At 36.6% G+C, this 17,270-nt stretch overlaps 1 protein-coding gene across 4 annotated transcripts in view; it reads left to right on the plus strand.

Annotated features, from left to right (window-relative positions):
* Positions 1-17,270, plus strand: part of UGGT2 (UDP-glucose glycoprotein glucosyltransferase 2) — a 184,460-nt gene that overhangs the window by 46,661 nt on the left and 120,529 nt on the right. For all 4 annotated transcript variants that reach the window (XM_046664577.1, XM_046664578.1, XM_046664579.1 and 1 more), the window contains 3 exons: positions 2,467-2,566; positions 4,708-4,768; positions 17,063-17,154. In XM_046664577.1, coding sequence (XP_046520533.1) covers positions 2,467-2,566; positions 4,708-4,768; positions 17,063-17,154 — 253 coding nt within the window. The remainder of the gene's footprint in view (positions 1-2,466; positions 2,567-4,707; positions 4,769-17,062; positions 17,155-17,270) is intronic.

Genomic DNA, 17,270 nt, shown 5'->3' on the forward strand with positions numbered 1-17,270 from the left:
GAGCCTGTGTTTGTTCTTGGGGCTGAGGTGTGTTTCTTGGAGGCAGCAAATTGTTGGATCTTGTTCTTTAATCCATTTGCCACTCTGTGTCTTTTTATTGGAGAGTTCAATCCGTTTACATTGAGAGTGATTATTGATGCATGTGGACTTAATGCTGACAATCTGTCACTCATTATCTTGTTTTCCTGCGTTTCTTTTCCTGTGTGCTTTAGACTACCCTTTTAATACTGCACTTTCTTATGCTGGGTTTCTTAGATTTTTCCTTATTTATGATTTGTGACTCTGTTCTGTACTTTATTTTAGTGTCTATCCTGAAGTTTGTATTTAGAATCTCGTGTATAATATAGTTTATTCTCTGGTGGTCTCTTACTTACTTGGCCTAGACTAATTTAGACCCTTTGCTCTTCCCCTCCTAAATAATTATTTTCATGTCTTATTCCAACTTGTGTTATGAATTTGTATTAGAGTGATAAGATCGTCCTTGTTTTGGTAGTTTCCTTACCTTTACCCTAATGCTATAGTTGAATATTTGCTATCCTGTTCTGGTTCTATCCGTCGGTCTCCCTAGTCTGTGGATTGTGACCCCTTTCTTCCTTTTTTCTTTTTTCAGGTATGAGAGCCTTTTTGAGGATTTCTTGTAGTGGAGGGCTTTTAGTTACAAATTCCCTTAACTTTTGTTTGTCTGGAAAAGATTTAATTTCTCCCTCATATCTGAAGGAAATTCTTGCCAGATAGAGTATTCTTGGCTGAAGATTTTTATCTTTTAAAGCTTTGAATATGTCACTCCATTCTCTCCTAGCTTGTGAGGTTTCTGTAGAGAAATCTGCTGAAAGTCTGATAGGGGCTCCTTTGTAGGTTATTCTCTGCTTTTCTTTACTTCCCTGAGTATTCTCTCTTTATCTTTCCTTCTTGCCAATTGTACTACTATGTGCCTTGCAGATCTTTTTACATTGACAAATCTAGGAGATCTGAAAGCTTCCTCTACACACATTTCTCCATCAATCCCTAGATTTGGGAAGTTCTCTTCAATAATTTCGTTAAGCACAGTTTCTTCCCCATTTCCTTTTCCACGTTCTCGGGAATTCCTATGATCGTTAAGTTCTTACTCCTCATTGAATCCACTGTCTCTTGGGGAATTTCCTTGTTTTTTTTAATTCTTAGTTCTCTTTCTTCCTCTGTCTGGAGCCATTTAGCCTGTCTATCTTCAATTATGTTAATTTGCTCTTCTCTGGTGTCTACACGGGCATTCAGGGAATCCGTGTTCTGTTTTATCTGGTTCATTGTGTTTTTCATCTCTAGTAATTCTGTTTGATTCTTCTTTATGATTTCAATCTCTTTTGTGAAGTAACTCCAGAACTCATTGGCTTATTCCTCTATCTTTCTCTCTACCTCATTGAGTTTTTTTATTATAGCTGCTCTGAATTCATTATCACTTAGTTTACCTAATTCCAAGTCCTCAGGACTTAATTCTGTGTTTTTATTGTTTTCCTTCTGGTCTGGGGCTTTTATAAATTGCTGGATGGTAGAGGAGCAGTTTTTTCGCATGGTGGTAGAATTCGGTTGCAGTTACAGCCTGTTGCCACTAGATGGGGGTCGAGAGCTGCGTGTCCTGAGCTCTCCGCCTTGGGGCAAGATGGCTGCGTCCACTGGCTTTGCTGGGAGGGAGGGGCTGCTATTCTCGCACTCCGATCTGGATTCAGATCAGTTCTGTTCTCTGGTCTCCCAAGGCCCTTGATTTATGGGGTCCCCGCGCACGGAAGCTTCCCCCCGTCAGCGGGTCTCCACTGAATCAGCAGCAGGAGTCCTGGATGATCCCCGGTCGCGTTGCCCCTCCCCCGCTCCCTCCCGACTCGCGCCGCAGTGATCGCAGACTCTAGGGGAGGGAGCGATGTTCTCTCCTACGGTTCCAGCGCATCTGAGGCCATGAGCAAGGTTTATGATCTCCGCCTTCTTGGTATTGTAGGTCTCTAATGTGTTGACATTAGATTCATTCTCTGAAATTCAGTTTTTCCAATTCTTTGTTGTATTTTGGAGGGGAGAAAATCCCAGGTCAGCTCAGCCCGCCATTTTGCTCCGCCCCCTGTTATTCTTTTTATTAAAGCTTCTTGTTGCATGTTTTGTTTAACCTGAGTATAGAAAAATAGTTTTGCATCAGCATTTCTTTTTATATTTATTTATATATATATATACATCTTTTTGAAGTTAAACTGTAATTTTTGGAAAACAAATAATAGGCGTTAAATGATAGTTACTCATTCATAAAAATGGAAAGCTTACCTTAATTGGATGTAAGTGAAAGCTTTCCATTTAAAACTTTTGAAAAATGCTAAATATAAGAGTAAGAATGTTATCGTGTCTGTATATGAATATTATGGCAAGAGGGGTTGAGTAAATTATATAAATTACATGAACATGTCTATAAAGTTCTGACATTATAACTTCCTTAATGATATTTTTTTCTTACAGATCTTAGTTTTCAAGCAGCTTCTCAAATAATGTCCACTCCAGTTTATGATGCCATAAAATTAATGAAAGACATCTCGCAGAACTTCCCCCTAAAAGCCAGGTATACTAAAGTTAATTGGTTTGATTATAGCCAGAACTCTTTCCATTAAATAAATTTTATGAAAATAGCTATTTCATTTAACATAATGATGTCAATTAATTCTAGTATATATAGTGTTTATGAAATCAGGACCCTTCTTCATTATGTATGTTGGTTTTTTTACTAGAGCAGAATAGTGACTTGTGCACATGGGTGTATATACTACAAAATAGAACTTGAATTAGAGGCCAATAGAATGGAAAAGTAATTTATTTTAAAAATTATTTAAACATAAACAGTGAGACATGGTAATCCAAGAAAAAACTTGTTTAAACAATAAATAATAAAGGAGTATTTTTCTCTTTCCTCTATGGAAGATGAAGAAAAGTATTATCCTAAATAGACCAAAGTATGGCAAATCATGTTCTTGCCCTTTCAGGTTCCAAACAATTAGTAATGGCTTAATTGTATGGAATATTTTCTGGAATACTTTTTTGCCAATTGGATATCTAATTGAATTGCTTCCGGAAATACGGATGTTACAGTAAACACATCTTCCAGTTTGCATATCTAAAAGTCACCAGAACATACAATTCAGGTTACCAGGTATTATAAGGATTTACAAAATAACAAAATGTTGATGCTTTTGTATTCTGGTTAGGAATGACAGAATATAAACTCATAAGCAACCAGTAAAATATAAAATAAGTTAGCTTATTTTGAAGACATACAACATGTGACAAGTGCAACAGTAGCGTTTTATTGAGAGGAATTGCAGAGCATCCTTGTGCTCTCAGCATCCTTTCATAAGCAGTGGATGATTACTAGGCCTCTATTGTCTCAAACACTATTTTGTACATTCATCCACAATATAAATTAGTGAATCTTAAATCTAGGACTTCTTTACTTCTGTAAAACAAATAGTACCTAATTGGCCACAAGATACCAAGAACCTTTTAATAGTACTCTGAAAATAGAGAAGTTGTCACCTTATTTACAGATTAAGAATGAGTATGTTAATATGACTCTTTTCAGTCAATTTTTGTTTACTCAGTCAAGAATTTGAGAAGTCAGCATTTAAATACTAAAACATGAAGTATGTATCTGTGAGTGTAAATGTGTATGTTTACCCACACTGCCGTTAAGTAACAGTAGCTTTTGAAATCACTAGATCAAATACAAATAAAGTAAAATAATTTTAGTTTTAAGACTGTTGATTTGCTCTTTTGACTGTAAGTCAGTACAACTATTCAGGGGTTCTGTTGCTAAACTCTGATCTTAATTTGTGGTTGGTCATTAAAAAAATTTTGCAAACTATGCTAACACTGCTTAATGGCTAAATTGTAGGCTTGAGCATATGTCTAAAGCCATTCAGTAGACAATCAGTAACTGTTGAAATATTTGCTAAACAAATGAAAAATGTGTATTGTCAAATTTTCAGTTGTAATTTTTCCCCAATGCTGCCAAATTTTCAGAGATAATACACAGTTATTGTGCATTGGTTTAAGATATACCTTTCTGCTTGAGTTTTACTTAAGGCGTAACTTTGAATTAACAATCTTAATTTTTAAATCATTTTCATCTGTGTATAAAATTGGCATATATATATAACTAATTAAGCCATCTTAGAGGAGTTTTCAAGTCAAATGCAGTTAATAGGCTTAGTAAAAACCATTTCTGCTCTACCTTCAAATTATAAGGGAGTTATAAGCTCTTCAAGAATGAATATGTGCAGTCACTATTACCAGTATTTTAGAACTTATATACTCATGTAAAGATCCCAGGTTAAGCAACATTCTTTATGTACAAATATTCTGAAAATTGCCTGTTTGCATTGACGCATATGATGATGTTGGTAATTTCATACAAAGATTTCCTTTGTGGGCAAAACAACGCAGAATAGCATTTTCAATCAAATGCTTTTGAAAAATGAGTACCATCTAGTAGTAAACAAGCTCTGACAATATTTTTGCATACAATTAGTGCACATGAACTTTTGACAATCTCTATTCCACCTGAATCAAAGGAAAGCCATCTTACCACTTGGCAAATGGGCTATGTGAGAATGTACACTTTTCAGTCATGAAAGTGTTACATTACAGTGAATTATAGATTAGTCCTAAACATCTAAGGAGGAATGAATCATATCAATATTTTCCCAGATCTCTGACCAGAATTGCTGTAAATCAACATATGAGAGAAGAAATACAGAAAAATCAAAAGGTTTGTTTGAATTCCTCTTTAAAAAAATTTGTTGCACTAATATCACTATTTCAGACTTTGGATGTATAATTTTCATACAAAAAAGAAAATGTTAATTTGTCCTTTTTGGTTATTAAGACAGTTGAGCTTTTTTCATTTTTGTGTTGTCTCCTTTGTGTGGCATGCAGTCTGTGATTCCAGCCAGGCTTTCCTGACGCGTGTCCTACTTAACCTCCTTCACTCTCTACTCCAGACCTTTTGACCACATGGTATGGTTTTCTTCATAGAATAAAGAATAAAGGCTATGAGTTAACTGTTCTGTTTCTCGTAGTTAGTTTTGCCTAGAAGCTTGTGAGGACCAGGTCAAGTTTACACTGCTGGAGTATTACTAAAATCCTATAGCTTACAGGACACAATTGATCAGTAATTTGATAAAATTCTCCCAAATGGTCTCTTAAATTACCTTGAAACCCCAAATGATCCTAATGGTGTTAATACTTGTGAAGTGCTTAGAACACTGCCTGGCTTTATCACATCAGACTGGTTTGGCTTTAAAAGTTAAATAGTACCACATACCCAGGGCCCTAATCAGTAGGAGTTTATTTTTTCTCACATAAACAGAAGTCTCAAAGTAGGTGGCTGCAGATATGGTTCTTTTCTTTTATGGTCGCAAGATGACTACCAGCTCCAGACTCTTATCTGTATTCAGAGCAGAAAGAGGCAGGAAGAAGGTATCAACCACATTCATCCTCACTTAAGCCTTCCTGGAACACGTCAGTGAAGTTTGACTTTCATTTCATTGGCCACAGTTTTGTAAAGTGGCCATCTCTAGCTGCAAGGGAGACCAGAAAGTTAGTGTTTACTTTTCTAGTAATTGAGGCAACTGGAGAAGTAGGTTAGGGATGGTGGTAGGTTAGGGATGGTGGTACGTTAGCCAGCCAAGAGTGCCTGTCACACTGAGACAGAGTAAGCTCTCAATAACTGTCAGCTGGTTTGATGATGACAGACAACTACAATGATGATAATGAAGCAGATGCCTGGTTCATTGGAGCATGAGTATTAGGAATCATAACTCATCATCCCTAACTGGGATGTTCTTTAGCCCATTGACCACCTGACAAATTCTCGTTTATCCTTCAAAACTGAGTTTCTGGTATTACTCCTTTCTGTAATTGTCCTAATTGCTCTTACCATTCTTCAAGCTGAATGGATTGTTCTCTTGTAAGAGCTCCTGTGTTTATTTGTTTGAATAATGCCACCTACAATAAGAAAGGAAGAGAGGATGGGAAAGAAAAAGGAAAAAGAAAGGAATGCCAGAGTATTAGTGGCTTCACACAATCAAATTTATTTTTTGTTCATTTACTAGTCCAAGAGGGTGGTCTTGATCGTCAGAGCTTTGCTCTGTGTGATGATTTTGGGTCCAGAGGCTGGAGGCTTTCATTAGGTTAAAGAGGAGATATTGAAGGAATAAAAGAGATAATTGGAAGGACTGAAGATCCAAATCACCAAATGGGATCAATTCAAAGGTAGACCAGTGTGATAACATAATCCTGGAGTGACAACCAGAGCTAGTTGCTGAAGTAGAGGGGAAGTGGCAGTTGGTAGAAATGAGTAAATCAGGAAACTCTGAATCTAGGGCCTTGAATGAGTGCAGTCCCTGGCACACAGCATTCCCTCAGAAATATTTGTTGAATTGAAAACTTTTGAATGTTTAAATGTTATCTAAAATACACTTTATGTTTAGCAATGTGTAGTTTTGAGATGTTGTATATATTGTAGCAGTTATTAATAGCCCAATGTATAAACTGAGATCCAGTGATTTTTTCTGGGTCACTGAATTGGTACAAGACAGAGCCAGAATTTGTGCCCTGATGTACAGTTCATTTCAGAACAACTTAAGTATTTTGAATTTGTTCAAGTGCCAAACACCTTGCCAGGTGATGATTGGAAAACAAAGATATTTGAGAAGACTAAGAAATTTGACCTAGTCACCTATTTTCCAAAAATTCTTTGATGACTCCTGTTTCCAGAAGAACAACATACAAAATGCTAGAGAGATGTATTTAAATAAAACCAGGTGGGTAGGGGGAGTCTGGTGTAGACTGTCAGCTCCCCCCAAAAAATCCCAGGGAAACCTGTTGATAAGCAGAGCCCAGTGTAGTAAACGCCAGTCAGGCAGAACTTGTTAGAGTCTCAGGAGGAGGATGTTAGGGTAGAGGATTTCTTGGGTTCTGAGGTCTCTGTTCAGTTGGTTTTAAGTTGGGTCTTTCAAGGTGAGGAATTGTTTGAGATTGGGTGGAGTTTGTCACACAGTAGTTTAGGATCGGTGAACACAAATTGATGGTTTTGATGAGCAGACTTGTCTGCTAAGCAAGCTGTTTGCGTTAACTGTCCAGATTTGTAAATCAGAGTGTTACAGATTTGCCTGGAAAAATTGGTTTGCAAGAATTTCCTGAAGCAAATGGTTCTTTATTCATTTATAGCGTTGTCTTCCTGGACAAGAATTTCCTGTAATAGTTGAGAGTTGTTGGCCCAGGTGATCCCAGTTCTCAGTCGCATTGGTTGAGGTGTATTGACGTAGGTGGTCTCATTTCTCACTAGGAAGGCAGAAGATGATTCAAGAGGTGGACAGCAGCTAGGTAGAACAGTGGGGGAGACGAGGTTACTTCTCCTATAGTGCTTCATGACCAAAGGTTTGGTATCACTGGTAGGTACCAGGTAGCACGTCATAGGAAAGGACTATTAAAAAATTTAAGCTCTTTGGTTGATATATTAGCAGATGGAAAATGTGAATTACTGAAATGAATTATGTTATTGTTCACAGTCACTCTCTTCTCTCTGTCAGAGAGTCTCCTTCTCTGCCCCTTTGACATTGGTTGATGCCGTGTGATTTCCTTAGCTAATATAAAATGAGCAGATACGTATGTCATATCCAAGCAGAAGCCTTGAATGTAACTGTATGGTTTGGTTGCAATCTTGCTTCTGTTCTCTATCACAAGAGGCACGTCCCTGCTCTTCTGGTCTGGCTCCTGAAATGAAAAAGGCCCTGGAGCAGAGCCGAAGATCACCTGGACCTGTGAAAATGTGATGTGAGCAACAAATGTTTCCTATAGTAAGCCACTGAGATTTGGCCACTTGTGATTTTGGGATTCTTTATATTAGGAACTTGGTTACAGTAACAATCATCAAATGTATTAAATTTTGTTACTTTTTCATTTGTTAAATCATATTTTGTCTTATGCTCTTGAAACTGTTAAAAGCCTCCATGTTTGAAAGAAATCCAGAAATAATTCTGGAAATAGAATGAAAACAAACAGTGATTTTAGGAATCTTAGAAGAACTAGAAGAATAAGATAGCTATCAAGGAAATGACAAGGTGCAAGTTCTACTTCACTTGCTGGTACTATTACTAACTTTGAGAAAGTCATCTTCTACACACCTCTTCTGTAAAATGTAACTAATTATGCAGTATATATTACAATAATCTTTGAATATATTTTATATATACAATTGTAAGGTGGCAGAAATAGTAGAAACAGTCAAAATGACAAGTTGAAGATTAAAGTTATTTTTAAAAAGTTATTCTAATATGCATTTTAAAATATCTTTTATTTACATTATCCAGAATTCTCTCAACCCTAGTATTTGCTCTATCCCTTCATTTCTTCAGTAATTATTTGGATCTTTTAAATTTTAGTGTCATCTTTATTATTTGCATAACTTAGTATTTTATTATCAACTGGGCTAGGGAGGCTGGTTATAGTTCATTTTATTTAGCCAGATCATACTTTGGATCAAAGCTGGCCTAAGTTGACACTTTGTTATTCAGTTAAGAATATAGCAATTGGTTCCAGTAGGAATATGACTGCAGCCCAATTCAAAAGGGTCCCATTTATTCTCCTTAAAATTATACATAGCAACAAAGAGAATGAGGAAAACTCCTACATAGCAACAAGGAGAATGAAATAACATTTTTAGCAAAATTGGCAGAAAGCAAAACCCTACAAACTCTAACGTTGATTTGTGGTGAAAAATGCCCAACACCAGTATAACTGAAGTGTCAAACTACACTCTTGAGGAGGGAAAGAATGGAAAGGTGCAGGGGCTCCTTGCAATGACAGTCTCAGAAATCAGCAGCAAATACTCATCCTCAGAGAGAGAGCTCCACTCTGAGTAGGAACAGTATGGACAGGACTTAAAACAAGCAGGAGAGGGCACGTGTGCTGAGGGAGATAGAGAGAGAAGTCATGCAGAGTGTATGGAGGTGTCAGATTTAAGAAAACCTGGCTGGTAAAAGAGGGGATGGCTCACCCAAAAGGCAAGGGCAGTATCCTCTTGTGGCAAAGTGAGAAAAAAAGTGACTGGTGATCAGAACCCCTGAACCAGCATAATATTTGAGACTCTGAGGAAGACTGACCATTAGATGACCCAACTTAAACTGTTGATCACTATAAGGAAACTTCAAGCCAAGAAGCAGAGAGCTGATTTTGCCCCTTGTGCTCCAAAACAATCTTCCCTGCTAAAATCTGGTCCAAGAAAATCCAGGTGTTTCAAATATGATTAACCAAAAGGTAAAACTACTACATCCACCTAAAGATCTTACTGTATAAGCAGGGAGAAACTACATTGTAGATGAAGAAACCTCACTAAGCAGAGAAAACCTGTAATACAACATTTGGACGTGTGCTTGAAAACTTACTGAAGTGGAGAAGCCATGCCCAATGCCGAAAATACTGTAACTCTCAGTGAAGATGGACAGACAATAGGCGGTGATGCGCAGATAACAAGAGAATGTGAAACCAGAACTGGAAGGACTTTGCAAAGGTATAGAAAGTAAAGATAAAACCATTTCAGGAGCCAGCCCCATGGCATAGTGGTTGGGTTTGCATGCTCTGCTTCCATGACCCAGAGTTTGCCAGTTCGGATCTAGGGCCTGGACCTACACACTGCTCATCAAACCCTGCTCTGGTGGTGTCCCACACGGAAGAGCTAGAAGGACTTGCAACTAGGATGTACAGCTATGTACTGGGGCTTTGGGGAGAAAAAAAGAAGATAGGCAACAGTTGTTAGCTCTGGGCCAATCTTCCTCACTAAAAAGAAGAAAAAAGGTAAAACTGTTACAGAAATAAAAACTAAAATTTCAAGTGGCACAAGGGAGAACTGACCTTATAGAAAACACAGTGGAAGATGTAGTGGATAGAAATAATAAATACAAAGAAAGAAAAACAGAAATAGAAAGGATTCAAGAGAAAATGATAAATAAAAGGCAAGTAAAGGAAATCCAGCATACCCATACTAGAGTCCCTGAAATAGAAAAATAAAACAAATGGACAGAACAAATGCTTAAAGCTACATGTAGAAAATTTTCTGAAATCAAAGAAGACCTAAATCTACATATTAAGAGGGTGCATTATGTAACTGGGAAAATTAACCAAGAATGATCAAAACAAAGACATAGGTTATTGAACTTTATAGGAAATAAAGGGAATTATTTATGCATTTATTAAAAAAGATCATTAAGGAAAGAAAATCAGATTGGCATCAGACTTCTCAAAAACAACATTCAATACCAAGAAACAGTGGATTTCCACCTACAAGATGGTTAAGGAAAGAAAAGCTGTCCTTCAAGCTGTCTTTTGGATAGATATGTATATATATGCTACAGAAATGTTGAACATCAAGAATTCAGGGAATATTGCTCCTGAGAGCACTTTCTTAGGCATTTCTTCCAACCAAGAACTGATTGAAGAAACTTTGGCAGAAAAACACATTCAATCCCCAATATGTAGTTAATTGTACAATTAAAACTAAAGAGAAGGTGGGGGAATGGGTGATAGTGTAATAGACAAATAGTACCTACTCTGACAATGACAAAATATTGCTACTATTAAAAATAGAAGGGAGATAGAAAACAGAATAACTTGCTGATTTCCTTAACAGAAATACTTGGGAATCAAAGGATTTGATTAAGCTGAAAAGTCAAGCAATAGAAGCCTAAACATATTTAAAAGTACATAGTTAACCACTAATGAATATAAAACTATTGACTAAAAATTAAGCTGTGCAAGAGGAGGAAAGGCAGCAGGAAGAGGTTAAAAGCTAATTTTATTATTATTTGTAACAGAATCATTAGTCATCATTTAAAGAAAGAGATGACTGAGGGTATTACATGAAAATACGTTTGGTAGTAACTATTGGAACAAAAGCATAAATCTTCCCTAGTATGAAAAGAACTTAATGTGCAAAAGAAGAGAAAGAATAACCTTTCATAAATGACATTTAAAAAATACATCTGGAAAGAGTAAATACAGCATGAAAGAATGACAGTTGAGGCTAACTGTATCTGTGATATCAATAAAATGTGAATAAGCTTAACTAACATGTTAGCAAAATTTTTCAGTTTGGATCGTTAGGCAGACATAATACATGAGAAATAAAACTCAAAGTAATTCAGGAATGTTAAAAACTAAAGGATAGTGAAAGTATACCAATCAAATACTGTGTTGCAAGGGTAGTAATCTGAATACCCTCAAGCTAAATTCAGGCCTGAAAACATTAATGAGCAAACAAATGGCCCTTTATAATACTAAGGCACAATGGAAATATGGCAGTTATTAATATCTGTGTCTCAAAATACTGTAGCAACATTCATGAAACATAAAGTACCAGAGATGGAAGGAGAAATAGAAATTACATCTCTAAAATTGATGAAGTAGTCAAAAAATAAGTAAAGATATAGGAGACCAAGCAACATTAGCAAGGTCTTATGGATGTATAACAAATTTTGTATCCTGATAATAGAGAAAATATGCCTTTTTTCAAGTTTTTATGGAGTAATAATGGCAAAAAACCCAGAAAGTAGATATAATAGAAAAAAACATTATCTCATCTCAGATCAATCAAACTAGAAATCAATAACAAAATCAGAAAAAAGGACTTGTTCACTTGGAGGTTAAAACCTCTTATGTACTCTTAAGTGGAAGGAAAAAATACATATCAAAATTGAAGTATTACTTGATAACATTTAAAAACACACGGTATTAGACTCTTTGGGACAGAAGTAAAACAAAGTTCAGAGAAAAGCCTGAAAATCTTACATCAGTAAAAATGAAAGAATAAAAAAAAGTATAGGACCTCAAAGGTTAGTAAAAGAGCAATAAAGAAAACCAAAAGAAAGCAGAAAAAATTAATACAGGTAAAAATACATTAAAAGACAAAAATAGTAAAACTAAAGAATTAAAAGGATAATATAATCAAATTAAGTTTATCTGAGGAATGCAAGGATGGTTCAACATTAGGAAATCTATTCATGTCATAATATGATTAGATCTTAGTTGTAAAGTTGTATGATCATCTCCATAGATGGTGAAAAACATTTTACAAAATTCAAGACGTATTCCTGATTGTAAAAAAACACTTTATCAGAGAATTGATTCTACTTCCTTAATGTGATTGAAAGTGTGTGCATGTGTATTTGTGTTATCTCAGCTTAAAAACCAGCATCTTGCTAACAGAAGAATACTAGGGGCATTGTATTAGTTATTAGTTAACATTAGTCAAGAAAAGTATGTTAGAAGTATAAAAATTGGGAAAAAGTGAGGTATGAGAGAATCAACTAAAAAACAAAAAACTATAGATAGGAAGGTGTATTAGTCTGCTCAGGCTGCCACAGACTGGGTGGCTTAAACAATAAAAACTTATTTTCTCACGGTTCTGGAGGCCCTAAGTCCCACATCATGGATTTGGCAGAATCTGTTTCTGATGAGAACTCTTTTCCTGGCTTATGGACAGATGGCCACCTTCTTGCTGTGTCATCAAATGGCTTTTCCTCTGTACACACATGGTCCACCACCCTTATGGCCTCATTTCACCTTAGTCACCTCCCTAAAGGCCTCCTCTCCAAGTACAGTCACACTGCAGGTTAGGGCTTCAACATTTGAGTTTAGGGGGGGACACACTTTAGTCCACAACAAAAGCTAATAAGTTACGCAACTAATACATAGAAATCAATAGGCTCCATTAACAACTAGTTAGAAGATATAATGTAAGAAAAGACTCCATTTACAACAGCAACACAAGCACTATCTAGGAACAAAGTTACCAAGTATGTAAGGAAAAATTTAAGCATTCCATAAGGGCATATTGAAAGACACACGTGTTCTTGTATTTGACGATTACGTTACTGTACACTGGAAATCACTTCTAAGTTAATTTATGAATGTAATCAGAACCTAATAACAATGCCAAGAGTTTCTTTTTTTCTGAAACTTGACAAGATGAGTCGAAAAATTCGTGTGGAAAAAATAGGCAAGGAATAATAGCCAAGAATACTCTGAAAAATTAAAAGAGCAATGTGGACCTGCTCCATGTGGGTACGCGCACAGGCTGGTGTCGTGGACTGTTGCTCTGTAACTGTGCTGGCCACCCGCTGCTCCAGCCTGCTCAGGGCTATTGGGCCACCCGCTGCCGTTGCCCTTTCCACCTCTCATCATTTGAAATTAGCAGTGAAACAATTTTGAAACAAGCTTTGATTTCTGAGCAAGAAACCTTAAGTTTAATCAGTAAACTAAATAATCATGACATTGTATGGGGTCATCTTGTTTAGCTGCCTCTTTTGGAACACACTGAAAGACAAGGATGGTAATGGCTCTCACATATTAATCTCAGGTAAATGTGTTTGGACTGGTAATCCATGTTAGCCACTACCACATGGGGTGTGTGGAAGGTAACTAAACAAACTGGAGCGCCAACCCTGGAGAGGAGGGTGGTTATGACTGGAAGGTCAGAAAATCTTGGAGTGTCCCTTGCAGTGTTACTGAACATGGACTGGGCACATGAACATCCTGGCAGTATGTCACTGCCACAACATCTAATCCGTGCACACCAAGGAGTATAGTTCCTACAAAACATATAGGCAAAAAGTTTACACACAGAAAAGAGAGAATACTGGTCCTTAAATACATAGAAAGACAGCTTATCCTCGCTCGTAATGAGAAAAATACAGATCAGAATGAAACTGAGACACCAGATTTTAAAAATTCAAAAGTTTGATACTGCACTGTGTTGGCAAGTCTATCTTTTTTTGTGTAAGAAAGCAGAGAAACCAAGATATATATTTGTACGTATTAGTGTTTGCATAAAGGAACACCGGAAGGATGAACAAGAAACTTTGGGAAAAAAAAAAAGGTTACCTCTATGGGCCACAGATAGGAGCTGGGAGACAGGGTGGAACGTGCTGGAATGAGCATAAGAACTCTTTGTGTATAGATTTTTATATAGTTTTGACTTTGGATTCATGCAAAGATTATTCAGAAAATATTATGACTATGCCGAGATTGTATAAGTGAATTTGGATTTGGTTTTATTCAGGAGACAACTGCTTTAACTCCGAAGTATAGCTAATTTCCATTCAAAGTTCATAGTTCTTATTATTTTGCTCAGAGACTATTTTTGGTGGTTTTAAATTCAATGTCCATCCAATGTGTGGCTGTTATTGTTTACTGTTAACAGCTGTTAAATTATATTCCAATAACATTTTTGTGTGCGCTTGAGGGGAAAAAATGGAGATATGGTCAGGTGGTCTGGTAACTTTTTTTTTTTGCTTCAGCAGTATGAAACAGATTAATTCAATAATTACATAATAAACCAAATGCAGATACTTAAATACAAAAACAAATAAAATATTACAGCTAATCCGAATAAAAGCTCGTGCTTTTTCTAATTATGTAAACTAATTACTTAGAATGTGTGAAAATTTTACAATCCGAGACATTCCCTAGATTAGAATATCCTCTCCAAAAGTTTCTCTGTAAAACATATTTTTTTAGAATCTTATTTTCTCTCATCATTCATCCCGGAAAAGAAAAAAAACCTTTCTACGTTAAGATTTATGTCTGATTTGACTTCAAATTTTAAGTTCAGAATGCATGTAGTTTCAGCTTAGCAACCTCCAGACATGTTTATAAACCAGTTTACCTTTATAAAGCTCAACCGGTCTTCTGAGATTCAATCAAGTGGAATTGTTTTAGCTGCAAGCAATGGCCTACCTCCATTGGTTGTTAAAGGGGTACGTTGCAATACATTATTCCCTCTTTTTTTGAATGAGGTGTGGTGGTTCTCCATGGGGATTTGTATTTGCTTCTCTGCTCAAAGCTTAAGAGCTCTCTCAACTTAATTCTGCTTTAAATAAAGAGCCTGTGTGTGTTTTTTGGACCTTAAATATAGTGTGAAATCAAGCCTCAAAGTCATATGAAGAGAAGCTAGAGGCCGTGAATTCTTATGGAGGATTTATTCTTCCTCCACCGAGAACATCGTTGAGATGGACAAGTTTCTGTGCTGTTTCTGCAGGGTGTTTTATTTTCTAGGTCACCTTTTCACTCTGAGTGTGGCGCTTATTTCTGTGCACAAGGATATCTCTGTGCCTGCTCTCTCGCTGTGTGGGCCCCAAGCTTTGCCTTCTGAGACTGGCCCTTGAAAGCCCAAGCTTTAGACGACCTAGGAAGCCTGATTTCCTCGGGAGAGGGCCTTCAGTGTTTGTTACATCCTTGGACTCACAGTCCCACTTCTTCTCTGCCCTTAGATGAAGTCTATTTTTAAAAGCTGAGTCATTCATTTAGAGTGCATTATTAATATTTTAATCCAGCATTTCTGACATTTTCTTTTAGTAGGAGGGTTTCAGGATCTCTGGTTCATCGTACAGCTGGAAACTGAATTCTTACTCCTTGATTTGAGAAACGCTGCCTTAAATTATACTCTTAGGATAATTTGCCAGGATTTAAGGCTACCCCTCTGAGGGGAAGGAGAAAGAATTTGTCAGCACCAGTCTCTAATAGACTGACGGTATTTCAGCAATCAAGTTCACTGAGTTCAATTTATTACCTTTTTGAGCATGTTCTTTGTTCAAGGCGCTGTGCCTGGCATAGACATTCTTGAGGGAATTATCAATTTAGTGTGGGTCTGTGTGCTTGAAATGCTTTCTGCTTAGATTTGAGGTGCCTAAAATGATGAGGTGCTGGGGAGAGCTGCAGACAGTGTATGATGGTTCAATGCAAGTTTTGGGAAAACTGGCAACGAAGTCACTAGGCGTCTGTAGATTTTGAAGTTAGAATGCAGATTTCTTAGAATAAGTAACTGTTTGATCGAAAGGCACAGAGGTAGCTGAAGACAAATCAAAATTTTACCTGTGAACCTTCTCATAGTAAGGTTTAATCTCTTACCAATATTTTATATAAGTCAAGTGGAATATTTTCTGATCTGTTACAAATTTAGTTTCTCCCTTCCCTTCTCTGTATGTAACTCACCTGTCATGGTGAGTGATAACCATACAGAAAAATTCACCTCTCTCAAGCCTTCCCTGACTCTCAAATTTGTTGCTTCATCTGCCTTTCCATAATAATTTATACAAGTCCCTATTAGATCACTTATCATGTGATGTTATTGAAATGCACTGTTTTAAAATTGTTTTTTCTTCTAAACCAATTTGCCTACCCTGATAATAGTAATAAAGGCTTCATTTGTGAGTGTTGTGTGTGAGACACAGGTATATATTACATTTGAACTTTATAACAAACCCATGAGGTAGATATGAGTACTCCATTTTACAGATGAGGAAACTGAGACTTATGGGAGCGAAGTAAATTTGCCCAAATCTTACCACTAGTAAGTGGCAAGACTAGGATTTAAAGTAGATCTGACTCCCTCACCACCATCTTAATAACTAAGCTGTATTGGCAAAGGCATTGCCAGGCACTTGGGAAGTCTTTACTGAATGGAAAGACAGAATGTTGAAACACTCCTTTAATGGAGACCTTCTTGAATTTAGAGTGGCCTCCAGATATTTACACATACACCAAAGTTTTGAGTCCTGGGATATCAAAGATTAGGACCGTGCCAACTATCAAATTCTAAGTGCACATACACATGCACAATATGAAATGTAGGCAAGTAATCATTGTAGCATTAGAACTTTGATATCACATATTGCAAAATCAAAATATTCAGGTGTTTGTGTGTCTGACTTGTCATAAGATTCCCATCACTTAGTCAGGGGTGGGCAGACTACTACTCACCTGTAGGCCAAATCTGGCCTGACACCTGTTCTAAAAAAAGTTTTGTTGGAACATAGTCATGCCCGTGTGTTTACATGTTGTCTGTGGCTGCTTTCATGCTACAAGAGCAGGGTTAACTTGTTGCAACAGAGATATGACCGGCAAAGCCTAAAATATTTACTCTCTGACTGTAGAAAGTTTGCTGGCTCCTGACATGGGTAACTGGTGTTAAATGACTTTGTTAACTGTTTTTCTGCTCTGTTTCAAGAATCTTCTTAATAGATTTGAAATTCAGCCAGGTGATGCTCGTCTGTTTATAAATGGACTTCGTGTTGATATGGATACTTATGATCCTTTTAGGTAAGTATTGAATTACTAATACAAACTAACTATGGTTTATATAGAGGTAAATATTGTCCTGAATTTAGTATTTGTCAAAAATGCCAATAATCACTTTAAAGGTAAAGCAAATACAT

The sequence above is a fragment of the Equus quagga genome, chromosome 6, assembly GCF_021613505.1.
Source record: "Equus quagga isolate Etosha38 chromosome 6, UCLA_HA_Equagga_1.0, whole genome shotgun sequence".
Classification (NCBI taxonomy): Eukaryota; Metazoa; Chordata; class Mammalia; order Perissodactyla; family Equidae; genus Equus; species Equus quagga.